General features: G+C 33.8%; 1 protein-coding gene across 1 annotated transcript in view; it reads left to right on the forward strand.

Annotated features, from left to right (window-relative positions):
- Positions 1 to 22,941, forward strand: part of LOC148596473 (alpha-mannosidase 2x-like) — a 37,557-nt gene that overhangs the window by 8,826 nt on the left and 5,790 nt on the right. Inside the window, exons 6-20 of the mRNA XM_088562913.1 lie at positions 787 to 960; positions 3,152 to 3,338; positions 4,490 to 4,667; positions 5,935 to 6,137; positions 6,605 to 6,790; positions 7,645 to 7,759; positions 8,206 to 8,273; positions 9,833 to 9,998; positions 10,950 to 11,083; positions 15,276 to 15,372; positions 16,250 to 16,372; positions 17,031 to 17,142; positions 19,680 to 19,816; positions 21,183 to 21,324; positions 21,977 to 22,107. Coding sequence (XP_088419039.1) covers positions 787 to 960; positions 3,152 to 3,338; positions 4,490 to 4,667; positions 5,935 to 6,137; positions 6,605 to 6,790; positions 7,645 to 7,759; positions 8,206 to 8,273; positions 9,833 to 9,998; positions 10,950 to 11,083; positions 15,276 to 15,372; positions 16,250 to 16,372; positions 17,031 to 17,142; positions 19,680 to 19,816; positions 21,183 to 21,324; positions 21,977 to 22,107 — 2,153 coding nt within the window. The remainder of the gene's footprint in view (positions 1 to 786; positions 961 to 3,151; positions 3,339 to 4,489; positions 4,668 to 5,934; positions 6,138 to 6,604; positions 6,791 to 7,644; positions 7,760 to 8,205; positions 8,274 to 9,832; positions 9,999 to 10,949; positions 11,084 to 15,275; positions 15,373 to 16,249; positions 16,373 to 17,030; positions 17,143 to 19,679; positions 19,817 to 21,182; positions 21,325 to 21,976; positions 22,108 to 22,941) is intronic.

Below are 22,941 nucleotides of genomic sequence, written 5' to 3' on the forward strand. Positions count from 1 at the left end.
TAAAAGGGGGTGTTTCAACTACTTTGCTACAATTGTTTTGAAACCAAGGGTTTTTTTTAGCTCACCTGACTGAAGGCCATGTGAGCTATTTGCATCTGTCGTCAACAATTTTTCAAAACTCTTCTCCTCTGACTCTATTTTACCAATTGAAAGAAAACTAGGTATAAGTGTTGCTTGGGGTATCCTGCATAGATTTGAAGTGGGTTTTTTTGATCCGTCGAAAAACATGGCCACTCTTACTAAAAATAGAACATAGGGGACAGACAGTAGCTTTTGCATATATCTCCAAAACCGTTAGGTTTAGCCAAATTTTGTTTTTTAGCTGAAACGATCCTTGTTCTTAGGACTAAAAAAGTCTTCAGGCATAAAAGTTGTCAGACGCCTTTTTTTAGGAGTTATTGCCCTTGACAGGGGAAAATGATCTGTCGAAAAAATGTTGTTTTTTTTACAGTTTCCAGCCAATGTCTTGAAAATTAAGATAGATTTAGACTTTCATTTACTGAAATGATCCTTATGGTAAGTCCTATCAAAGTTTTCTTGAGTCAAAATTGTTGGACAACTTCTTGTTTAATTTATTGCCCTTGACAGGCATAATTGAACCAGGTGAGCGATTCAGGCTCCTGGGAGCCTCTTGTTTAAAAAAAGGGGGCTATATATTCTGTGTTTTATTTACAGAGAGTGATATATTTGATCATACCCCAACTTACTGAAAAAAATAGGTCTTAAAAGTATGCTGATTATAAAAGGGAGCTGTATCTAGTACTTTATCATAGCTGTTTATTGTAGGTGTAAAACCAGAGAGTGGCTGGGCTATAGATCCATTTGGTTATAGCCCAACTATGGCGTACTTACTCAAAAGAATGGATTTCAAAAGTATGCTGATACAGAGAGTCCATTATGCTGTTAAAAAAGTCCTCTCTAAAGAAAAACAGTTGGAGTTCATGTGGAGACAAAATTGGGGTTTGTTGAATGCTACATGTATAATCATTTAAAAAAAACTATATATTGTCTCATTGGCAATCTAATAAATTGTCCATTGTGTCTACTGCTTTTACTGTGGACATATTAGTTTTTGCAGGTTTTGCGGAATGACTATATTCAGGATACAAATTTTTATTGTTTAAAAAAAAATGATATCTGTCACATACATGTACTTTTAAGGATACAATATATCGAGCTTTTCAGTCCTCAGCGAAAGTTAATATGTTTACAGTAATTTCTAATCTCAGAGTACTGTTGGATACTAAATATTAAAGGTAAGGATGACATTACACAACACCAACTATGCTGAAGCTGTTTTGTTTTCAAAACTTCGTTTATTCTCTATGTACTACTTACTCAATAAATTGATGGTACATATAGATTAGAATCACATTGTCAATCCATCATTTTCTTTTTTTATCTGATCCAATTTCATCTGAAATCTTTATCCAGGGTATGTTACCATATATGTGATTTGTGGCTTAATATTAATAGGGATAACCTGTAAACAAATTTTGGTTGCTGTCTGATATCAACTTCCTGTACTACTAGGGCGATCCCTAACATGACAATGTCTGCATTTTCATGTTGAAAGTCTTGCTAGTGTATTGTCAATACTAACTAAAGATTTCTGACTGAGAAATACAGGTTTAGATCATTACAGTTCAAATAATGAAAAACATTTATTGAAAATGGATGGATAAAAAGGACATTTTGAGACTTAATTGTCCCTAGCAAGTCCTGGTGTAAAAAAACATAAATCTCCAGCAGCGCTAACTTTGTCATAAAAGGCAACTAAAAAGTGCTCAGAACCCTGGCCAGGGGCAAGGGCAACCTGCCCACAAGGCAACTGGGTTGTGTGCCCAAGGTGGTTGAATGGGGTATCCCTGTAATGCTATATGCTAGGATTGTCAGGCCATGATATGGAAAACTTGACCGCAAACCAAATTGGTGCAACATGTTTGGAAAGTTGCCACATTCCTCACAAATTAAAGAACCCTGCTGTGGTGTTCAATAGGAGTAGAAACCTTGTGTTTCATGGCTAAATTGTCCAACCCTTCATGCCCCAAAGGCCATGTGAGCTATTACCATTACTTGGTGTTTGTCATTGTATCTGTCAATGTTTACAGTTTTTCAAGACTCTTCTCCTCTGAAACTACTTGACGAATTTGAGCCAATCTTGGTGATCTGTCTAAAAATTCACCATTATTAGTAATAGAGCATTGGGGTAAGTCATGTGTTCTTCACAAATATCTCCAAAACTGTTAGATATAGCCAAATTTTTTCATTACCAAAATGATCCTTATTATAGGGCCTACAAAAGTCTACAGGGATCAAAGTTGTCGGACAATTCCTTTTATGAATTTTAAAGGTGAAAAATGATGGGTTTTATTTTACTGTTTTCAGCCAATATCTTGAAAACTACGATAGATAGAAAGAAACTTTCAATTGCTGAAATGATCCTATTCATAAGGCCTACAAAATTCTGAATGGGATCAAAATTATTGGACGTCTCCTTGTTACAGTTACTGCCCTTGAAAGGCGAATATGATGTTTTTAGTAATTTTCAGCCAACATTTTGAAAACTCCTGGAAGCCTCTTGTTTCATTTCATCATCATTTCATGTTCATTGCCCAGGTAGAGCTGAAATATTGCTGCTTGGGGTTAAACACATACAATCAATCAACCCATTATAATGTTTATTTTAAGATCATGTATGATTAACACACTTCCAGAATCACAGGATTCCATTTTGTGGTCATGAAAGATGCACACACATTCTGAGTCATATAATTTAATGTTTATGTCTATTTTAGATCATGAAGGATCAACAAACATTCTGAGTCACATGATTTAATGTTTACGTCTGTTTTAGATCATGAAGGATCAACAAACATTCTGAGTCACATGATTTAATGTTTACATCTATTTTAGATCATGAATGACCAATAGACATTCTGTGTCACATGATTTAATGTTTATGTCTATTTAGATCATGAAGGAGCAACAGACATTCTGTGTCACATGATTTTATTTTTACGTCTATTTTAGATCATGAAGGATCAACAGACATTCTGTGTCACATGATTTTATTTTTACATCTATTTTAGATCATGAAGGATCAACAGACATTCTGTGTCACATGATTTAATGTTTACATCTATTTTAGATCATGAAGGATCAACAGACATTCTGTGTCACATGATGCCATTTTACTCCTATGACGTGCCACATACCTGTGGTCCTGATCCAAAGATCTGTTGTCAGTTTGACTTTGGACGTCTGTCACCCAGTCGATGGAGTTGTCCTTGGAGGGTTCCTCCTGTACATATTCATGAGGGAAATGTGAAAGAGAGGTAACTACCTTCTTATGCTTACCCTACCGGTGCACCTGGTCCATGCTCCCAGTTTTTAGTGGAGTCCGAGCTGCTCATTTGCTTTTGTTACTTTGTATGTGTGATTTTAGTTACTCCATGTTCTTTGTTGTGTATGTCTGTTTTCTATGTCTGGTCTTTGTCCCTGGATTACATTCTTTTGATTACTGCTATAACCTTGGTTCCCTTGATTACTCTTTGATAAGGCTTTGATTCAAATTTCATTTATTTCGTAGGAGTCTCCCCCCTAATGTAAGTGGGTTAACAGGCATGCGTGTAAGAATTTAAATTTTGCTAAATAGTTGTAAATCTCGCTGTTGGTTGAAGAGGTTATTGTTGACTTGTACATCAATGATAAATAAAACTGACATCACCTTTACATTTGCATTTCCCTGTAGAAAAGAGCAGAAGTAAAACTGTCACAGGTGGATCTAGACACTTTGAAAAGGAGGGATGCCAGCTGGGATTCCTCAAAAAGGGGATGCTTGGACATTATGTGCCTTTTTTGTCAATTTTACACATGAAAATGACAAATTTCCCAGTAAAAAGGGGGAACTCCCTGCACACCCCCTGGATCTGCTACTGAACTGTTAGGATTTATCCTAGTTCCTACTAAACTTTCTGGTGGCTAATCTGTAAGAGGAGGAAGTTGAATTTATTGTAATAACGGACCTAATGTCTTTTACAGTTTTATATCTATGATTATTTTTTCTTCATAATTTGAGAGGAATTTAGGACATTATCATTTCTTGTTTTTGAAGATATGAAACTAAAAATGATCCTTGCTTTATATTACTCTTGATATTACAAGTAACATGTAACTTTCTGTTGGACTGAAATCAGGCTCTCAGTACTTCTAAGGTCAAAGGTTAAATTTGCATTGAATACCATTATGATGACTATGTCCTGTATACCTAGGATAAAGGAAATAACTCTTGAAATCAGTGATATGTGTCATATTTAATTTCACCAAAGCCTTTCAATCTTTCATTTGAAACAGAATAAAATCAGTCCCAAGTTACTTTGATGCTTATATGACATTGATGTAAAATGCTGAATACAAATGAATACAAAAGAGTTGTGTCCCTTACCATAGGTCTACCTCCTTAAATTTTTAAATTATTTTCCTATAGATCTGAGACCCTTTTGGATCAGTATAAGAAGAAGGCGGAGCTTTACAGAAGTAATGTTTTGTTTATACCAATCGGAGACGATTTCCGTTATGACCGTGGCGAAGAGTGGGACAAACAGTATAACAACTACCAGAAAATATTTGACTTTATCAACAAACATCCAGAATACAGAGCTCAGGTATATGCTATATATAGCTCTTCATGATTATACCCCCTCTCCAGAGGAAAGAGAAGGTGGGGGTATACTGATTTACTCTTGTCTGTGTTTCCATAACTTTTTTTGCTGTCACAATTTTCTCAGCACCTACTTATCACAGCTGCTTGAAATTTTATGTATCTCCGTCTAAGATTCAGTCAAATTGTAGAAGGTGTGGCACACGAAGGAAAATACACAACATTCTATTGCATCATCCAAGTATTTATACCTCATAACCTCAAGAAATTATTGTCAAAGTGTTTGTAAAGTTTGATTTTTAAGGTATTAATAGGTCAAATTTAGTTGAAATGCTCTATAGATGGAAAAATGGCAGGAAAAATTTCACAAACTTTTTCCTTATATAAGCAGTAAAAAAATATCTACATCACCATCAAATCCTTCAGGATAAATTTAAATAGCTTTCAATTGTCTTCTAGATGTATTTGAATATGTTTGAGCAAAAAAAAACAAATTTAGAAAAATGATGTGCCACTTATTGCCTGATTCTTACACAGAATGGTACATGATACATTCTTCCTGTAGGTATGCCATGTGATGGAATCCATTTAGGGAAAAGTTTGTCAACAACTTTCTGTTCACTGAGGACTGTGTTTATTTTCATTTTATTATGATTGAAAGCAGTGGTATCACTTGTGAGCCATCACTCATAAATTTCTTGGGTTTTTTTTCTCAATGTAGAAATATACCCAGAAAAAAAATACATATTTCAGAAAAAAACATTCTTAAAGGGAAAAATATACTTTTTTTCAGATTTTCTCTACATAGAGCAAACTGATGAGGGAATCAATGAATTCTAAGAGATTTCAATGAACAATATTTCAGTTTTGAGTTAACCTCAGTGCAGGGCAACATTGCTTTCCGAAATTGAAAACATCTTAAGGGAAAACTGTTTTGTGCAGTTATTATTACCAAAATAAGTGGTTACTGTTGCCCTAGGTTTCTTGTTCGAGGGGGGATCCAAACACTTCGAAAAGGAGGGGTGCCAGCTGGGGTTCCTCAGAAAAAGGGGGGATTCTAGGACATTTTTTGCCATTTTTGTCAATTAAAAATTTTTTCTGAGGAACCCCAGCTGGCACCCCTCCTTTTCAAATGAAAAATGTTCCAATAAAAAGTAGGGGTGCCAACCACCCTGTACCTTCCCCTTGGATCAGCCACTGTGTTGCCTGTAGGGCATGTTATAACTCAACTATTGATTCAGGATTTCAGAGTATTGATTTTCTGTTTGCAGCTTCAGTTCGGGACATTGTCAGACTATTTCAAAAAGTTGTATGAAATCAACAAAGTTGAGTATGGTCAGAAGCCAGCCAGTTATCCTGTATTGAGTGGAGACTTCTTCACCTACGCGGACCGAGACCAACATTACTGGAGTGGGTACTTCACCTCAAGACCTTTCTATAAAAATCTAGACAGGGTTTTGGAGTTTCATCAAAGGTATATATATAAAAGAAAATTTGCAGGAAGCTTAATTTTCATTAATGAAGTGCATTATTTACTGCAGCCTGTGTGAGAGTTTCCTCGTTATTCACTGAAGACTCATGGGTGGCCTTGACATTTTTCATCCTGGTGGGTTGTCACTTTGATGTATTCACCATTTCCTTTCTTGTTTTATTAAAATGGTATAATTGTACATTATACTAAAATCTTATTAAGTCATTTACCCTTGTGATTTTTATCATATTATATAAATTTGGTCACCACCCCTTCTGTCTGTCTGTGGCCGTCTGTCACTATTTCTTGTCAGTGCAACTCCTCCTAAATTTTGATGAAATTTTATAGAAATTTTGGGTACCATATGCATGGTATGTAGATGTGTGTGAAGTAATATAATTACTGTCTGAAAACCCAAAGGGAGATAATCCAACTTAACATGACCACTTCTTTTTTATTTTATTTTTTAGGTCTGCTGAAATAGCTTTAAGTCTTGCTACAGCGGTAAGCCGGAAACATTCAAGGGAGTCCAACTTTCCTCAGAGCATTCTTATGAAAATGTTAGTTACAGCTCGTCGAGCCCTCGGTCTATTCCAACACCATGATGGTATCACTGGTACAGCAAAAGATTTTGTCATGGTAGACTATGGCAGAAGGTAAACAATAAAGTAGAGTTCACCATACCATCTTAATGTGTTTGCCAATTCTGACATAGGGTAAAAGTGTTCAGCGTGATGAGATCTATCTGTCCTCAAATTTTCATTTTATCTGTTTAGCCATGTATTGATCCTTATGATAAGTCCTTCCCAAGTCTTTTTGAGTCAAAATTGTTAGACAACTCCTTGTAAAATTTATTGCCGTTGAAAGACAAAATTTAATTGGGTGAGTGATTCAGGCTTCTGGGAGCCTCTTGTTTTATCTCGAAGTACTATTTATGGGTGTACCATTCTACCTCATAAGAATAAGTGATATGTTTGTTCTCATATTCAATTTCACCAAAGCCTATCAAGCTTTTATTTGAAACAGAATGAAATCAATATGAGTTACATTGATGCATTTATAAGATTGAAGTAAAATGCTGGATACAAACATTCCAATGATTTGTAAAAGTTGTGTCCCCTACCCTAGGTCAACCTCCATAATGTGACATCTTTGTTATTGAGAGAGAAAAACTATTTTACTTGCATTACAGGTTTTGTCTTTCTCATTATAAATCAAGACATTCTTTATATTATTTCAATAATATTATTCCCACTAAATGAGTGGGTGGTATATTGAAATCACCTTGTCTATCCATCTGTTATTCTGTCCATCTGAATTTCATCACAATTAACTTGGCTCCCAGTGGGTCAATTGATTTTAAATTTAGTATGTCGTCAAAAATATATAAGGCATATGTTATAAGAGATTTTGCCATGTTTTCACTTTATTGAAAGAATTGGCGTATACCTACCAATAAAAGGAATGCAATCTCATGCTTGTTCTGTTCCATATGTTATGTATTTTGTAGGATGTTAGAAGCCTTACAGAACACAAAGAGAGTAATAGTGGAATCTATAACCTATCTGACAGCTAAATCTCGTGCTGATTATAAATACAGACAAGATCGACCTATTTTTAACTTGGTAAGTTCAAAGGTTAATCTGACAGCTAAATCTCAGTCTGATTATGAATACAGACAAAATTGACCTATTTTCAACTTGGTAAGTTCAAAGGTTTATCTGACAGCTAAATCTCATTCTGATTACAAATACAGACAAAATCGACTTATAAATATAGATAAATAATAAATAGGTTTTACTTAAAGTTGACATATAATATATAATAAGAAATGGTGAGCTTTTGACCTATTTTGAACCTGGTAAGTTCAAGGGTAAAAGGTTATCTGACAGCAAAATCTAATTCTGACCTTGAACCTAAAAAGTTTAAAGTTCAGAATGTCAGTGTAGGGTTTGTCTGATTTATTCTCCTGTTAAACTGCAATCAATCAATCAATCAATCAATGTTTACATGCCGTAGTTCAGCTGTTTGATTGTAGTGTGAGCTTTAATTTTTTTTCTTGTTTTTACAGGACGAAACAAAAGAAGAGCACGATTCCCTGCCAGAGAAGACAATTTTAGATGTTCAAGGTGGCCCAAGGTAAAATCATTCATAGTCTTTCATAGGTATTAAAAAAACTTGCTCAAAGTTTGGTGGGGTGAAGTAAATAGAAATCATGCTGTCAGTCTGTCTGTATGTTGTCTGTTCTTATTCCTTGTCAGATGAATATATCCTATAGGAATTTGGATGAAATTTTATGTACATTGCATGAATATCATATTTTGGTGTGTATAATGTGCACATTTATACGAAGAAATCATTCCCAGAGCTTGGGGGTGCATGTTTTGCAACAACAGATAGAATTGGCCGCAAAATGAAAGATTTTCCCAAAAGAAAAGAGGTTGCATAATGTATGTTAACAAAAAACCAGAAGTGAAAGAAAATTTATCTTATCATCGAGTAAATCTTAAAATTATCAGTCTTGGTAAGAATCATGCAAATTCTGTAAAATGTGATACACCTAAAAAAAGACTACTTATTTTTATTTTTTGTTATTAAGTTGCTTTATAGTTGTATATGATGAAATGTATAATTATTCATTCAAATCTGTCAGCTCTTAGGATATAATCCACATTGAAAATCCCACAGTTTCTATTTTTTTTTAGTGTCATTTACAGAGTTATCTCCGTTAATTTTAAATTATACAGTACATTCTATATAATTTTTATCTCTTATGAACAAGGGTTATATGAAAAGTCACATTCAGCTGTTTACTATGACACTTTAAGCAAAATATCAAAAAATATGTAGGCTTTCCAACCCTGAATCACAATTAGCATAATTCTTATGCGGAGTGCTACTTAAGTATTGAATTTTAAATTATATTTTTTTCAAATCATATTTAAATGTCTTAATAACATCTTTTAGACAAAGGTTGTACAAAATTTCTTTCTTATATAACAAGGTTTGAGATTAAAATGAAACAACAAAAACCCAAAAATTAATAAAGTCCTTTTCTGTCAAACCCTATTTATTAAATGCTTTTGTGGTTGAAATCCATTATTTTGAAACTTATTTTCATTGTTTCTAACAATTTTCTTCCTTAAAAGTATTTTTTAAATTAAAAAATCACAAAATTTGAGTTACAACCAAGTCGGGAAATGTCTGATTTTCCTGCTTTTTGATTTTGTTTTGTAAGCCATTTTATACCTACTGTATCAATCAGATGAATCAAAATTACTTTTTTAAGTGTCACTCTCTGTAAGAATCAGGCAGTGGGTGAAACTTAGTATGAAAAAACACACCAATTTGAAAGTGTAATTTGACTATTTACACCATCAGAATCAAGAAAAAGGACTAGATTTTCCATGTCAGGCTGGTAAACTGAAGTATAATTTCATTGAAATGCACTGAAAATAGATTTTTCAAGGACAGATAAGATAACTCCTGTCAAAAACTTCATTTTTCTAATATTCTATTGAAAAATTTCTTTAAAAATCCAGAAAAGCAGAGAATAAATTGTGATCATTTCAGATAGAGAAATGAACATTTAGTGAAATTATCAGATCATTTGGTTTGACATGTATCTTTCTGATTTATCCCATTTTGCCTGATTCTTACAAAGACTTAGACTTGACTGATTTTTCTTCTGGTTTCAGTCCAGTTTTGTTCTATAATTCCTTGGCTCAAGACAGACAACAAGTGGTATCAGTATATGTAAATGAGCCTAACATAGAGGTTGCCAGTGCAGATGGCACCAGTATCAGCTCACAGACAGATGCTGTGTGGATTTCTAAAAATAAATACAACACAGAAATATTCAAGGTTTGCTACATAGGCCAATAACAGAGATTGTTTCATTGATGAGTGAGTGAAAAGACATCTAACAGATTTCACCTACGACATAGGTTTAAATCAAAGTACTGAAGTACTTAGTCAATGAAAGCCTTCATAATTTGTTCTGTTCACGTTTCAAATGATAAAAAATGGATTGTATAATAATAAATGGGGAATGTAATTTTTAAACCCTCATGTTAAAGGATATACATTTTTACCCTTGTCCATGTTTCCGTAACACTTTGTTCCATCACAATAAGCATCTACTCATCACAGTGGCTTGAAATCTTAAAGCAGTCTTAAAAAATGTATTTTCTGAGCACCCCATCTGACCGTAACTTTTTTTTTAATGTCCGCATATTTTATTTTCAATAGTATAGTTCTTGAAGGCAAATCTTTTGATTTGCCCACAACATTTTAGGATATTTGAAAATAAACTTTCCCACTAAACATTGAAACTTTTATATTCAGCATTTTACATCAATCTCATGTAAGCATCAAAATCTGGATTGATTTCATTCTGTTTCAGACGAAAGCTTGATAGGCTTTAGTGAAATTGAATATGGTACAAACATCACAGATTTCAGGAGTTATGTCACTAATCCTAGATCTATTTAAACTCCTTAATGTCTGCTTTCTAAACTTAATAAGTGTTTACATACATACAACAACAAAAATTAACAGTCGCCTAGTAGCCAATGGCTACTAGATTTTGAGCTCGGCTACCAAACATTTGGGTAAAACTTCATTGAATATATGGAAAATGTTAAACAAAATATGGTCTGGGCTACCAGCTTGTATTTCCTTATTTTTAGCCCTGACATATTGAAGATATGACTGACACAAGCACAGGCATATATATACTTATTGAAGATACTTTTGTGCTGACAAATAAATTGATGCAGGTCCAGACATGTTTTGTTCTTGTTTGTTTTACAGGTTTCCTTTGTTGTTGAAGTTTCAGCATTAGGCAGTGCCACCTACTTCCTGAAGAAGACTGTATTAGACAAGGGAAGTAACCATTTTGGTGAAGTTTTCCTTTGCAATACAGAGTTAGATTCAACATCTAATTCGTAAGTTTAGAAATGACATTCTTTATGAAGAATATACTTGTTTTTATGGGAGAAAGTTCCATTTTTTTCTTTTTTTTTTACCCCCACTCATTAGGGTGGAGCTGTACTGTAAACATACTAATTTTCCCAAGCATACTCATTTACATGTTGGATAGAAATCTGCTACAAAAAGTATCCATGAAATTGATTTTTTACACTACATAGTGTCAATCATTTATTTGAAACTTCGAAAATTGATACCTGCAAATATCTTGACAGAATCCGCGAAAAATCAGCAACTGCAAAAATCAAAACATTTACAGTATTCCAATCATCTGTCAGTCCATGGGTTACAGTATTCCTATCAATTGTCAGTCCATCAGTTACAGTATTCCAATCATCTGTCAGTCCATTGGTTACAGTATTCCTATCAATTGTCAGTCCATCAGTTACAGTATTCCAATCATCTGTCAGTCCATCAGTTACAGTATTCCTATCAATTGTCAGTCCATCGGTTACAGTATTCCAATCATCTGTCAGTCCATTGGTTACAGTATTCCTATCAATTGTCAGTCCATCGGTTACAGTATTCCTATCAATTGTCAGTCCATCGGTTACAGTATTCCAATCATCTGTCAATCCATCAGTTACAGTATTCCAATCATCTGTCATGCATCAGTTACAGTATTCCAATCATCTGTCAGTCCATCGGTTACAGTATTCCAATCATCTGTCAGTCCATCGGTTACACTATTCCAATCATCTGTCAGTCCATCAGTTACACTTTACATAACAGATTTCACAGTTTCTTATGCTAAGATCATGGGTTTCATTAACTTTTTGCAATGCAGGTACTTTAGATTTTGTAGGAGGTATTTTTCATCATTTTCTCATATAAAAATGCATGAAATTTAAAAATTCAGGGGGTACCTTTCAGTTTGCTTAGGAGGATAAAAGAACCTGGTACTGCTTCTTAATGAAAGGCCTGTAAGATATTTGGTGTATTGCTTTTGTAAATTGATTTGTACAGGGTCTCTTTTTCCAAGGTCTGACCAAAATGGTTGAGTTTGGATATTCTTAGCACAATGTAGCACAACGTAGCACAAAGCATCTTGTTTAATATGCTATTTTTTGACGGATTTAATTTCTCCGATATGTGCTTACTTTAAGTGTGCAAAATCATGGGTTTAATCGCTGGCTAATTCCTTTCATAATTTGTAGCCGCTGTTTCTTGACCAAGCAAAGTATAGAGTGAATTAAGGAAGTAGACCTAAGGTAAGGGGCACAACTCTTACAAATCATTGGAATGTTTGTTTTCAGCATTTGACATTAATCTCATGTAATCATCAAAGTAACTTGGATTGATTTCATTCTGTTTCAAATGAAAGCATCATAAGCTTTGGAGAAATTGAATATGATACAAACATATCACTGATCTCAAGAGTTATATCCCTTACCAAAGGTCTACCTCCTTAATCGCTAAGTCACAATGATGTTTTTAATAGGTGAAATACGTCCTTTGTGAACCATTATTTCTGTGTGTTTCCATTCAAAAAATTAAGCTGTTAGGGGTTGGGTATGATAAATGATGATTCAACATTCTGCTTCTTAAAATATGTACCATAAAATTGTACTTAAACTTAAATAAGTGCCAGTCCACATAAAATTCAGATACTGTCAATGGTAAAGTGATTTATGGAGTATAAAGACCCAACAAACGAACGATGCTTTTTCAATCTACATATGCTATACTTTCACATAACAAGAACCATTTCTGCACTCAGATTTGCACTTTTGAGAAAATCATACATTCACCTTCAACTAAATGCAACCAAATGAAGCCAAATCCAGAACGACAACTCTTGCAAAGTGCAAATTTCATGTACAATCTACTTAGTTTTATCTCAAATTGAAAAATAAAAAAATGGAGATTTGTTGTTTTACCCATTTTTGAGTAAATTTTGAAAAATATTTATGCATTTAAGAGGAATTTTTTTTTAAATATTTAGTCATGTTATGCAAATAATATGATTTTTTTACATGGAGAAGATGGGACATGATTATGTTCTTGGAGTTTCTATGCAATTTACAGAAATAAATTAAGTGGAATCCACTTTACCACCACTTAACCAGTGACAGGATTGAATTCAAATTTATATTGAATATGAAACAAACATATCACTGAATTCAAGAGTTATGTCCCTTACCCTAGATGGCATACTTATCAATTACGGAGTTTTAACACATTATGGACCTGTTTAGATTATATTGACTGAAGACAAAGTCTGAGGTCAGTATATTTAAATGGGTTAATATATACTGTATTGACTAAGAAAAAGTCTGTAATTTATATGTAACATTTTTAAAAAGTGTATTTATGATATGATATTGCATTTAGTGCATTTGAAATGTTGACTAGGTATGTAACTTTCACATTAAAAACCAAATTTTGTCCAAGATGAAGCATTTTGAAATTTGGGTCGGAAAATCCATCACCATGGCAACGTCAACTTGTAAATCATCTCAAAACTTCAAAAGTTGGACTTGTTATGTCAAACTGCCGAAAAATCTAGTCTCATTCCAACAAAGCATTTTTTTATTGCAACAGCCACTTTTGAATTGTCTTGAAATTTCAAAATTTGGACTTCACATGTCAAATTCTTCCAGGACACCAAGTTTCATCCAAGTTGGAGCATTTTGAAATTTTGGCTGGAATATCAGTCGCTATTGCTAGGGAAATATTTTGTTTCCATTTTTATTTTGCATAGTCTTGATCTGCATGATTAACTCTGCAGAAGTTCAAGTTTCCGGTCACCTAGTTTTTCAAGATATTGGAATGGGTTGTACCGGTTTCTATTTATAGGGACATAATGTCAGTTGATAAAAATAGAAATATAGCATCAGTATATAAAGGATAAATACAAAGGTAGCCACAATATTCTATGTATCATGTGACCTTGATAACCAATGAAAATAGAGGAATGCCACACCATATGTTGTAATTGATTTTTGTTGCTTTCTGATATCAACTTCCTGTATATATTAATTTATTACAATAGGATGTGCAAGATGATCTAAGAAAAGTTGAAAAATGGTGTAGAAATAACTGTATGTTTATCAATGCTAATAAAACACAGTGTATGATTATTGGAACAAGACAAAAACTGTCAAATGTTGATATACCCTCCTTAATAGTTAATGATAAAGCTTTAAAATTTTCTTCATGTGAAAAATACTTGGTGTAAAAATTAATGATACTCTAAGCTGGAAATGTCATGTTGATCATGTATGCTCTAATATTTCATCAAGATTGTATCTCCTAGCAAAGATTAAGAAATATCTGAACATTGAAACAAGAAAAACTTTCTACAGCGGCTACAAATTATGAAAGCGATTCTTCCACTTATTGACTACTGTTTTATTGTATGGAGTGGCTGTGGCTCTTAAGGATTAGACAAAATTCTTAAACTCCAAAAACGGGCTGTCCGCCTCATTCTAGATGCTGAACCCTTTTCTCCATCAGAACCGTTGTTCAAAAAATTAGGAATCATTAAAGTAGAAACAAGGATTAAATATCACAAATACCTATTAATCTATAAATCTCTGCATGGGGAAACACCAAGCTACATATCAGAAAAGTTTAACTATGTTTCAAGAAACAAACCTTATTCACTAAGAAATGCTGAACAAGGAAATTTGATAATCCCAAAAATTAAAACGGAACTTTTCAGACATTCATTCATACATTCTGGGTCTGTCTTAGGAATAAGTTACCCAAACATTTATGTAATTAAGCCACTGACAACTCATTCAAAATCAATCTAAAGAAGTACCTTAACACTTTTGAATAGAGTATCTTAAAAGAGAAAATTGTTGCTGCTTACACTTTTTTTTATCTTAAAGTGATTTGGTATTGTCAAATCAACTTTTGTTTTTGTGTGGTGTTGTTTATTTTTAATTTCTAGTAGATATAGTTTTTGTGTGTGAGGGCCTCAGGGAAGATTAGCTTGTAAATTAACTGTGTAACCCTCTTGAAATAAAGATTTTATTATATTATTATATAAGTGGAGGTATGCTTAGCAAGACAATGTGTTACTTCATGTTTTTTTTCTAGTCGTGAAATTTTATTTTTTGAGTTGTGGGATTTTAAATGCTAAGAAGGGAGAGGGGCACATGATGTGCTTTGCTGCAACTGTTTTTTTTTCTCTTACAGTGGACGTTTTAAGGTAGAAACAGGAGAATCATCTGGTTTTACTGTAGAGACAGAGCAACTGAAGGCTGAATTCTCAGGCAGTAATGGTTTGTTAAAGGTTTGTACTGGTTTAAATTGAACTGATTGTTTAAGGTTAAAAGTCAAGGTTATAGGGTCAATTATGTAACCATAGAGATGGAGCAATTAAAGGCTGACTTCTCCGACAGTAATGGTTTGTTAAAGATGTATACTGGTCTTAATTGAACTGATTGTTTAAGGTCAAAAGTCAAGATTACAGGGTCAGTTTTGTAACCATAGAGATAGAGCAACTAAAGGCTATATTCTCCTGCAGTAACTGTCTGTTAAAGGTTTGTACTGGTCTAAATTGAACTGATTGTTTAAGGTCAAAAGTCAAGGTTACAGGATCAGTTATATAACCCTAGAGATAGAGCAACTGAAGGTTGAATTATCAGGCATTAATGGTCTGTCAAAGGTTTGTACTGGTATAAATTCAATGATTGTTGAAGATCAAAAGTCAAGGTTACAGGTTCAGTCATGTAACCGTAGAGATAGAGCAACTGAAGGCTGAATTACAAGGCATTAATGGTCTGTCAAAGGTTTGTACTGGTTTAGCTTGAATTGATTGTTTTAGGTTAAAAGTTAAAAGTCAAAGGTGCAGGGACAACCATGTAACCATAGAGATATAACAACTAAAGGTTGAAATCTCTGGCAGAACTGGTGAGTTGAAGGTGTGCTTGTTTGAATTTGATATATTTTCATTGTTAAAGTCAAGGTTACAGGGTCAGTTTTTAACAGGTCAACAGGGTTGCCCTTTCTTTCTTTTAATTTTCTACCCCTTTTCTGAATACTAAATAATGGACAACTTGCAACTGTTTTAACATACCTTGCCCTTATTGACATTTTAAACTTTGTTGACTATCAAGGTCAAAAGTCAAGGTTACTGTGTCAAATCCTGTATTTTTTATTCTTTTTAGTCTGTTACCACAAAAGAAGATAGAGTTAAGCACTTAACTGATCTCAGTTTTGTGTCATACGGTGCTGCTTTTTCGAAAGAGAGGAGTGGTGCATACCTGTTCTTACCTGATGGGAAAGCAAAGGTAAATTTCAATAAAACTACAAAAAATTATCAATGGTAAAATGGTGTGATGATGTCATTGTCATTTGTAGAATTTGATTAACTCTCAAAAACAAACACACAGACACTCCCCTCCCAAAAAAAATAAAAAATAGTATTCTTTTTTTTAACGGTACTTAATGTAATACACTTTTATTTCACAATTTTTATTTTATCATACATACATACATCATACATGTAGTTTTCCTTTCGTATAACTACCCTTAATATGACGTTTTGTGAGCAACTCAGCAATTGTTTCTAGAAAAGTAGAGGTTGCTAACTTTACCGTTGCACCTAGTCCATGCTCCAAATTTTTAATGGAGTCCGGGCCATTTGTTTACTTTTGTTTCTTCGTACGTGACGTTTTTTGTGTGTATCTATTTTCCCTGTCTAGTCATTGTCCTTGGAGTGTAATGTTTATCACTGGAATCTTGGTTTCCTTGGTTACTCTTCCAAGGAAGGAACCACTTTTTATATCATGGATGATTTTTTTTCCGCTTTTTAGCGGAATTCCACTATTCCAAATCCAGATTTTACTGTTACCATTCTTTTTTTTTACTGTATATTTACTTCCAATTTTGCTAATTTCTGCTTTGTTTGTAGACCTTTCTGTTATATTCACTGTTTTCTAATTTTAGACGGTCAATTATGTTTCCCCAGTGATCAGGGTAACAAGAGGCCCCATTGTGTCAGAAGTGGTTGTGTATCACACCTTTACAGAGCATCATGTCAGACTTTTGAATTCTCCAGGTAAGAGGAGACAATTCTTCAGGTGAAAGAAGACAACTCTCCAGGTAAGAGGAGACAATTCTCAAGGTAAGAAAGATAATTCTTCAGGTGATAAGAGACAATTCTCTAGGTAAGAGGAGTCACTGCTCAAGGTAAGAAAAGACATGGTGAGAGGAGACATTTATTGCAGATTGTTTGAATTATTTGATTATTAAAACAAACAGTCCTGTTTTAGGTCTCACAACCCTTATATGCTCCCTTTGGGAACGTTTATGATTGTATTATCAACTTGGTTCTGTATACTTATGGCAAGAAAAAGCATCAATATCCAGTTAGTACCTGCATTTTCAAGAGCTGAAAAACAGCATAATGGCAGCTTCAGTTGCGTATAATTGTGTATGTACGAAAGAGTGCCAAACCAGTCTTGGAAAATATTTGCTAGTTTCGATAATTAAGTACAAATCGAATCATAGTTTTTCCAAGATAGGGTTGGTCTTATAGTCTGCAGTATGGCTCCCGGATGTTTACAAAAATTATGTCATCAATATTACCCATAATTCTCGGGTCATAAAAATTCCGAAATGAAAGCAAACTAAAACAAAACGAAAATAATCAAAAAAAGAAAGAATTGAAATGAAATAATTCGATAAAATGAATCAAATTGTAATAAAAACATAATGAAACAGAATGCAGCGAAACTGAATACAATAAAAGAAATCTTTCAAGACGTTTCTCAAATTTTAAGAACCATAATGTTAACCAGTGCCGGACAATTCGACCCATTGTAAGTGCATAGTCTATGTGCATGTTGATTGAAGTTTGTCAAAGTGAAGGTTAGAATGTGTACTTTAAAATGTGTGTATTATTAAAATTCTGTTCGAAATTTTCTGCAAAAATGTGAAAATATTGTTTACATGAGTGTGTAATTCACCCCTGAAGTTGTCAATTAGCAGAGAAGGTAAAAATTTTGATTCTTAGTATCAAAGTTGCTAGTGTATAATGTTTTTGACATGTCTGTCCATCCTTGTATCCATCACAAACTTGTTATTGCCTAGATAGTACCTCTATCCTTTGACAGTTTTTATTCAAACTGTGGTGAATTATTTGTAGCGATAAAATCTTGGATGGGATTGATTTTCACAAAATTGGTGAAGCGGACCCCTTTAAATTTTTATTTTGAAAATTTTCCCACCGTTTTTCCATAGTGCATTTCAACTAAATCAATATCTTAAAAAGGCATGTTTACAAACACTTTGACGGTTTTGGAGGTTTATAGGTATAAATACTTGGTTAATGCAATAAATGTTCTTCGTTTATGATATAAACATTACGTTGGAACAAAATATTCAGTGGGATAAAATTTATCATTAGCCACTCATATCATAGGATCTGCCTAATTTTTACATGGACAGCCTTTTAATTCAGTTTAGACATACTTCACTGTATATCCTGGTTCAGTTTAAGGAGGTACACCTAGGGTAAGGGACATAACTCTTGAATTCATTAATATGTTTGTTTCATATTCAATTTCACCACAACTTATCAAGCTTTCATTTGAAACAGGTTTAAATCAATCCAGATTACTTTGATGCTTTCATAAGATTGATGTAAAGTGCTGAATACAAACATTCCAATGATGTGTAAGAGTTGTTTCTTAACTGTTCATGACTTGCCTTTTCTGCTCTTTTTGTGATATTGATAATTTTAATTACAAAATCAAAGCTATTTAAATTTACTGTATCATTTCAAATTTCCCAAATTTAAGGGGGTACACAGTACCTAAGGGAAATAACTCTATAAAATCATCAGCAAAGTGTTTTATTTTGTGACAATATGATTTCAAACTCAAAACATCTTAATGATCCAAAGTTTTGTTGATGAAACTACTGTAAGTTCATTGAAGTTATTCCCACCAAACATGTTAAAATTTCTTGAAATTTATACATTTTGCTTCTTTTATCAAAGTAAAACACAGAATAAAATTTTAAGAAATTTAAAAGAGCGAAATAAATTTAAGAGCAGATGTTAGGTGCCCCGTTTAAAAAAATATTTCCCAATAAGGGATATGTTTAAGAGGCCAGCAGAATCAGTGGACTTTTCCATAAGTGAACACGGGGTTGTTGTTTGACTCAGTCCATCTGTTCGTCAGGCTTAGGAGGTACCTTCTTTGTGTAATCTAGAACTCAAAATTTCGGAAACTATTACTGTCAGTGCACCAATTTTTGCTTTTTTCGAAGTAGACAGAAAGCAGCCAAAAATAATACCTGCAAAATTGATTTTAAAACTACATAATGCTAATAATTTCTTTTTAAAACCACGAAAATTGGTAACTACAAATATGTTCACATGACAGAATCCATGAAAATTAGCAATGCCAAAAATATAGTTCTTATAGAGAAACTGTTCCAAATGGGATGTAACACTTACATAATGCCAATATTATATCTGCCAGCCCACTTACAAAAAAACCACATTGAATACATCTACATGCATGCAACCTAAGATTGATTGTCAAAAAGTTGATGAATCACTCTTTACATTTTTTTTTATATTTACAGGCCCAGATGGAGGAATAGTTGATATTTACAATTTGGTAGATATCAGAAGTCAGGACAACTATGAAGGAGCTATGCGAATCAAAACAGACATTAAAAACACTGAAAAGGAATTTTTTGTTGATCTCAATGGGTTCCAGGTTAATTTTTATATGTATTTAACTTTTTGTACTGCACTAGACTTCTTACTAACACAATGACTTTTCATTCCGTATTGTCAACTTTCCATTCATCTGTGGCAACATCCCTTCAGCACCTGAGTATGGAGTGTTCATATTACAACTTGTACATTATGACAGAGCTTCTGTAACTATGCAAATTTTTTGTACCTTGCTAGACTTCTTACAATTAGACTTTTTGAATAGGGTTATGTTGCTACAAGATTGAAGTCATCACTACAGTTTTATGGTTGTCATCATTAACTCATGGATCATTACGGTGTATCCATCTGCACCATGAAAACTGATTTGTTCAACTTGTCATAGTAATCCTTTCCTCTTTCGTCTATCTTGGATTTAACTTTTTATGAGCAACTCACCAGGTGTTTCTAGGAAAGCAGAGGACGCCTACCCTACCGGTGTACCTGGTCCATGCTCCCAGTTTTAAGTGGAGACCGAGTTGCTCATTTGCTTTTGTTACTTAGTATGTATGATTTTAGTTACTTTATTTTGTTTGTTGTGATTGTCTGTTTTCCATGGCAGGTCTTTTGTCCCTGGATTACAGTCTTTTGCTACAAGATTTAATGAGGTAGACCTAGGGTGAGGGACACAACCCTTACAATTCATCGGAATGTTTGTATTCAGCATTTTACATCAATGTCATGTAAGCATCAAAGTGACTTTGACTAATTTCATTCTGTGTCAAATGAAAGCGTGATAGCCTTTGGTGAAATTGAATATGATACAAACATATCACTGACTTCATGAGTTATGTCCCTTACCCTAGGTCTATCTCCTTAAGTAATCACTACAGAACTTTCATGGTCATCATCATGAACTTGTGGATTGTTACAGTGTATCCATCTGCACCATGAAAATTAATTTGTTGATCATGTCATAGTTTTCCTTACCTTTTTCATCTATCAATCAATCAATCAAAAGAAAATGAAAGACCATCAAAGGTTTACAGACCCCAGAATTTTTCCAAATCAAATCAAAATGAATAATTATACTGTTCATAAAATCAAAACAATTATGATGTGTTATACTCATCAAGGTTAATCAGAGGTTATTTAATGTTTCATAGGTCACTCATTTAGTCCGCCCATCATTCAGTGAGTCACACCTTTTTTTTTTGTCATCACAACTCCTTTCAAACTACTTTACAGAATTTTATGAAACATGGTATGTGGCAAGGAGGAAATTATAAGTTTTGCTGATTTATACCAGGAAATTTTTATCCTTAATATTTTGTGGGAGTAATGTCCCTTTGATCCTCCTTCAACTTAGGGACCTAAGGTAGATGAGCTTGCTCACTAATTTATTTTCATTTTTGGATTTTTTGTAGATGATAAAGCACAAGACATTAGACAAGCTTCCAATCCAAGCCAATTTTTATCCTATGTCTACAATGGCTTTTATTGAAGATGATCATTACAGATTCAGTGTCTTATCAGGGCAGTCTCTAGGCATGGCAGCATTAGATGTTGGTTAGTATCAGTCTGAAATATAAATTATAGACCTCTGCCTTCAAACCAAGCACTAGACCATAGTCTACAAAAAAAATTGATTTTCTTCTGCTTCTTCAAATTAAGGTTTTACCATTATGATTATTTACTTACAATTTTGCCAATTTTTGCTTTGTTGACAATGGAAAATCGAGTCTGGAAACAAGTCATAGACATTTATTTGTCTGCAAAACAGAGTACTAGATCTCTACCTGTAAAACAAAGCTGTAGGCCTCTGCCTGTAAAACACGCCTAGAAAGGGACCTCTTTCTGCAGGACATTTCCCCTAAATGAATTTGAAATAAAGAAAAGCCCTAAAACCTTAAAAACTTCTCATAAACTTGCCTGAAGGGCCTAAGATGTTTGTCCATATCGAGAAATGACCATTCACGACATCCGAATACTTCGATATTTTCTGTGTTGATCAAATGCTTAAAAAAATACTTGAGACTAGTGAACTTGTGGTACAACTAACAACCAAAAGAACCAAAACCTGTGTAGCGTAAATCATGTTAGCAACTCTGGGTATTGGCTTTGTTGTTATATTGATGATGGTTAAAATAGTGGGAATATGCTGACATCCTATAACAGATGTGTGTACGCGTTTAAAGTTCACTTAATATCTGATATCTAGGTCAAATTGAGGTCATGATGGATAGAACGTTGAACCAGGATGACAACCGAGGTCTTGGACAACCAGTCAAAGACAACAAGGTTACTCCAAATAGATTTGCCTTATTGTTTGAAAAGCGACAGAGTTCTAGGGTAAGTGAAAAATAGGGGGCAGATCCAGAAATTTATTTTATGATGGGTACGTGAAAAAAGAGTAGATTAGGCCCAAAATGTAGTTTAAGGGGGATCCACAGGGGCAAATCCAGATTTCTAGGATGTTCAGGTTATTTTATAGGGGTCCTAACGGGCAGATTAATTTAGAGGGTTAGTGAAATAATTAGTAGGTTGGGCTCAAGATATTTTAATGGGGAAGTCCACAGGGGCAGGACCAGAAATTCTTTAACTCGAAGGAGGAATTATGGATCCAGAATTTTTTTAAAAGGGTTTCGAGACTAAAATTTCCACACAAAATGAACAAGATATTACAACCCAAGGGGATCCAGCCCCTTAATCCCTCCCCTTCATATTGCAGCAACTTATTGATCCTTCTTCATACAACCACAAAAAAATTGGGGTTGTATAATAGTATCATGCTTTTACCTACATCGTTGGCGGTATTGTTGTCTGGCATCCTTAGTCAATTGGTTTCCAGACAACTTAAGTAGAAATGTATGGATCGTTTTATTATACAACAAGGTGCCATACCACAAAAGGAAGGCTTGGATTGATTTTTTGGGTTGTCACATGACCTGTTCAAGAAAGATTAGATGAGGGAGGGAGGTGCACCACTGTCAACACAAATTTTAATTGTACATTGGTGTATTGATATTTTGAGTGGAGTCCCAGTGTCTCCACTCTCGACAGTGTAGTCACCATTTAAAAAATTATCTGTAATTGACTTCTCCTGTCTTTATACCCAAGTTTTATTAAATGGTTCTAGCAGTTTCATAACATTACTCAGTTATGTCAGTTATGGACAGAAAAAAT

Source organism: Perna viridis, chromosome 15 (genome assembly GCF_037379345.1).
Source record: "Perna viridis isolate PV_CMFRI_1.1 ecotype Kerala chromosome 15, ASM3737934v1, whole genome shotgun sequence".
Taxonomy (NCBI): Eukaryota; Metazoa; Mollusca; class Bivalvia; order Mytilida; family Mytilidae; genus Perna; species Perna viridis.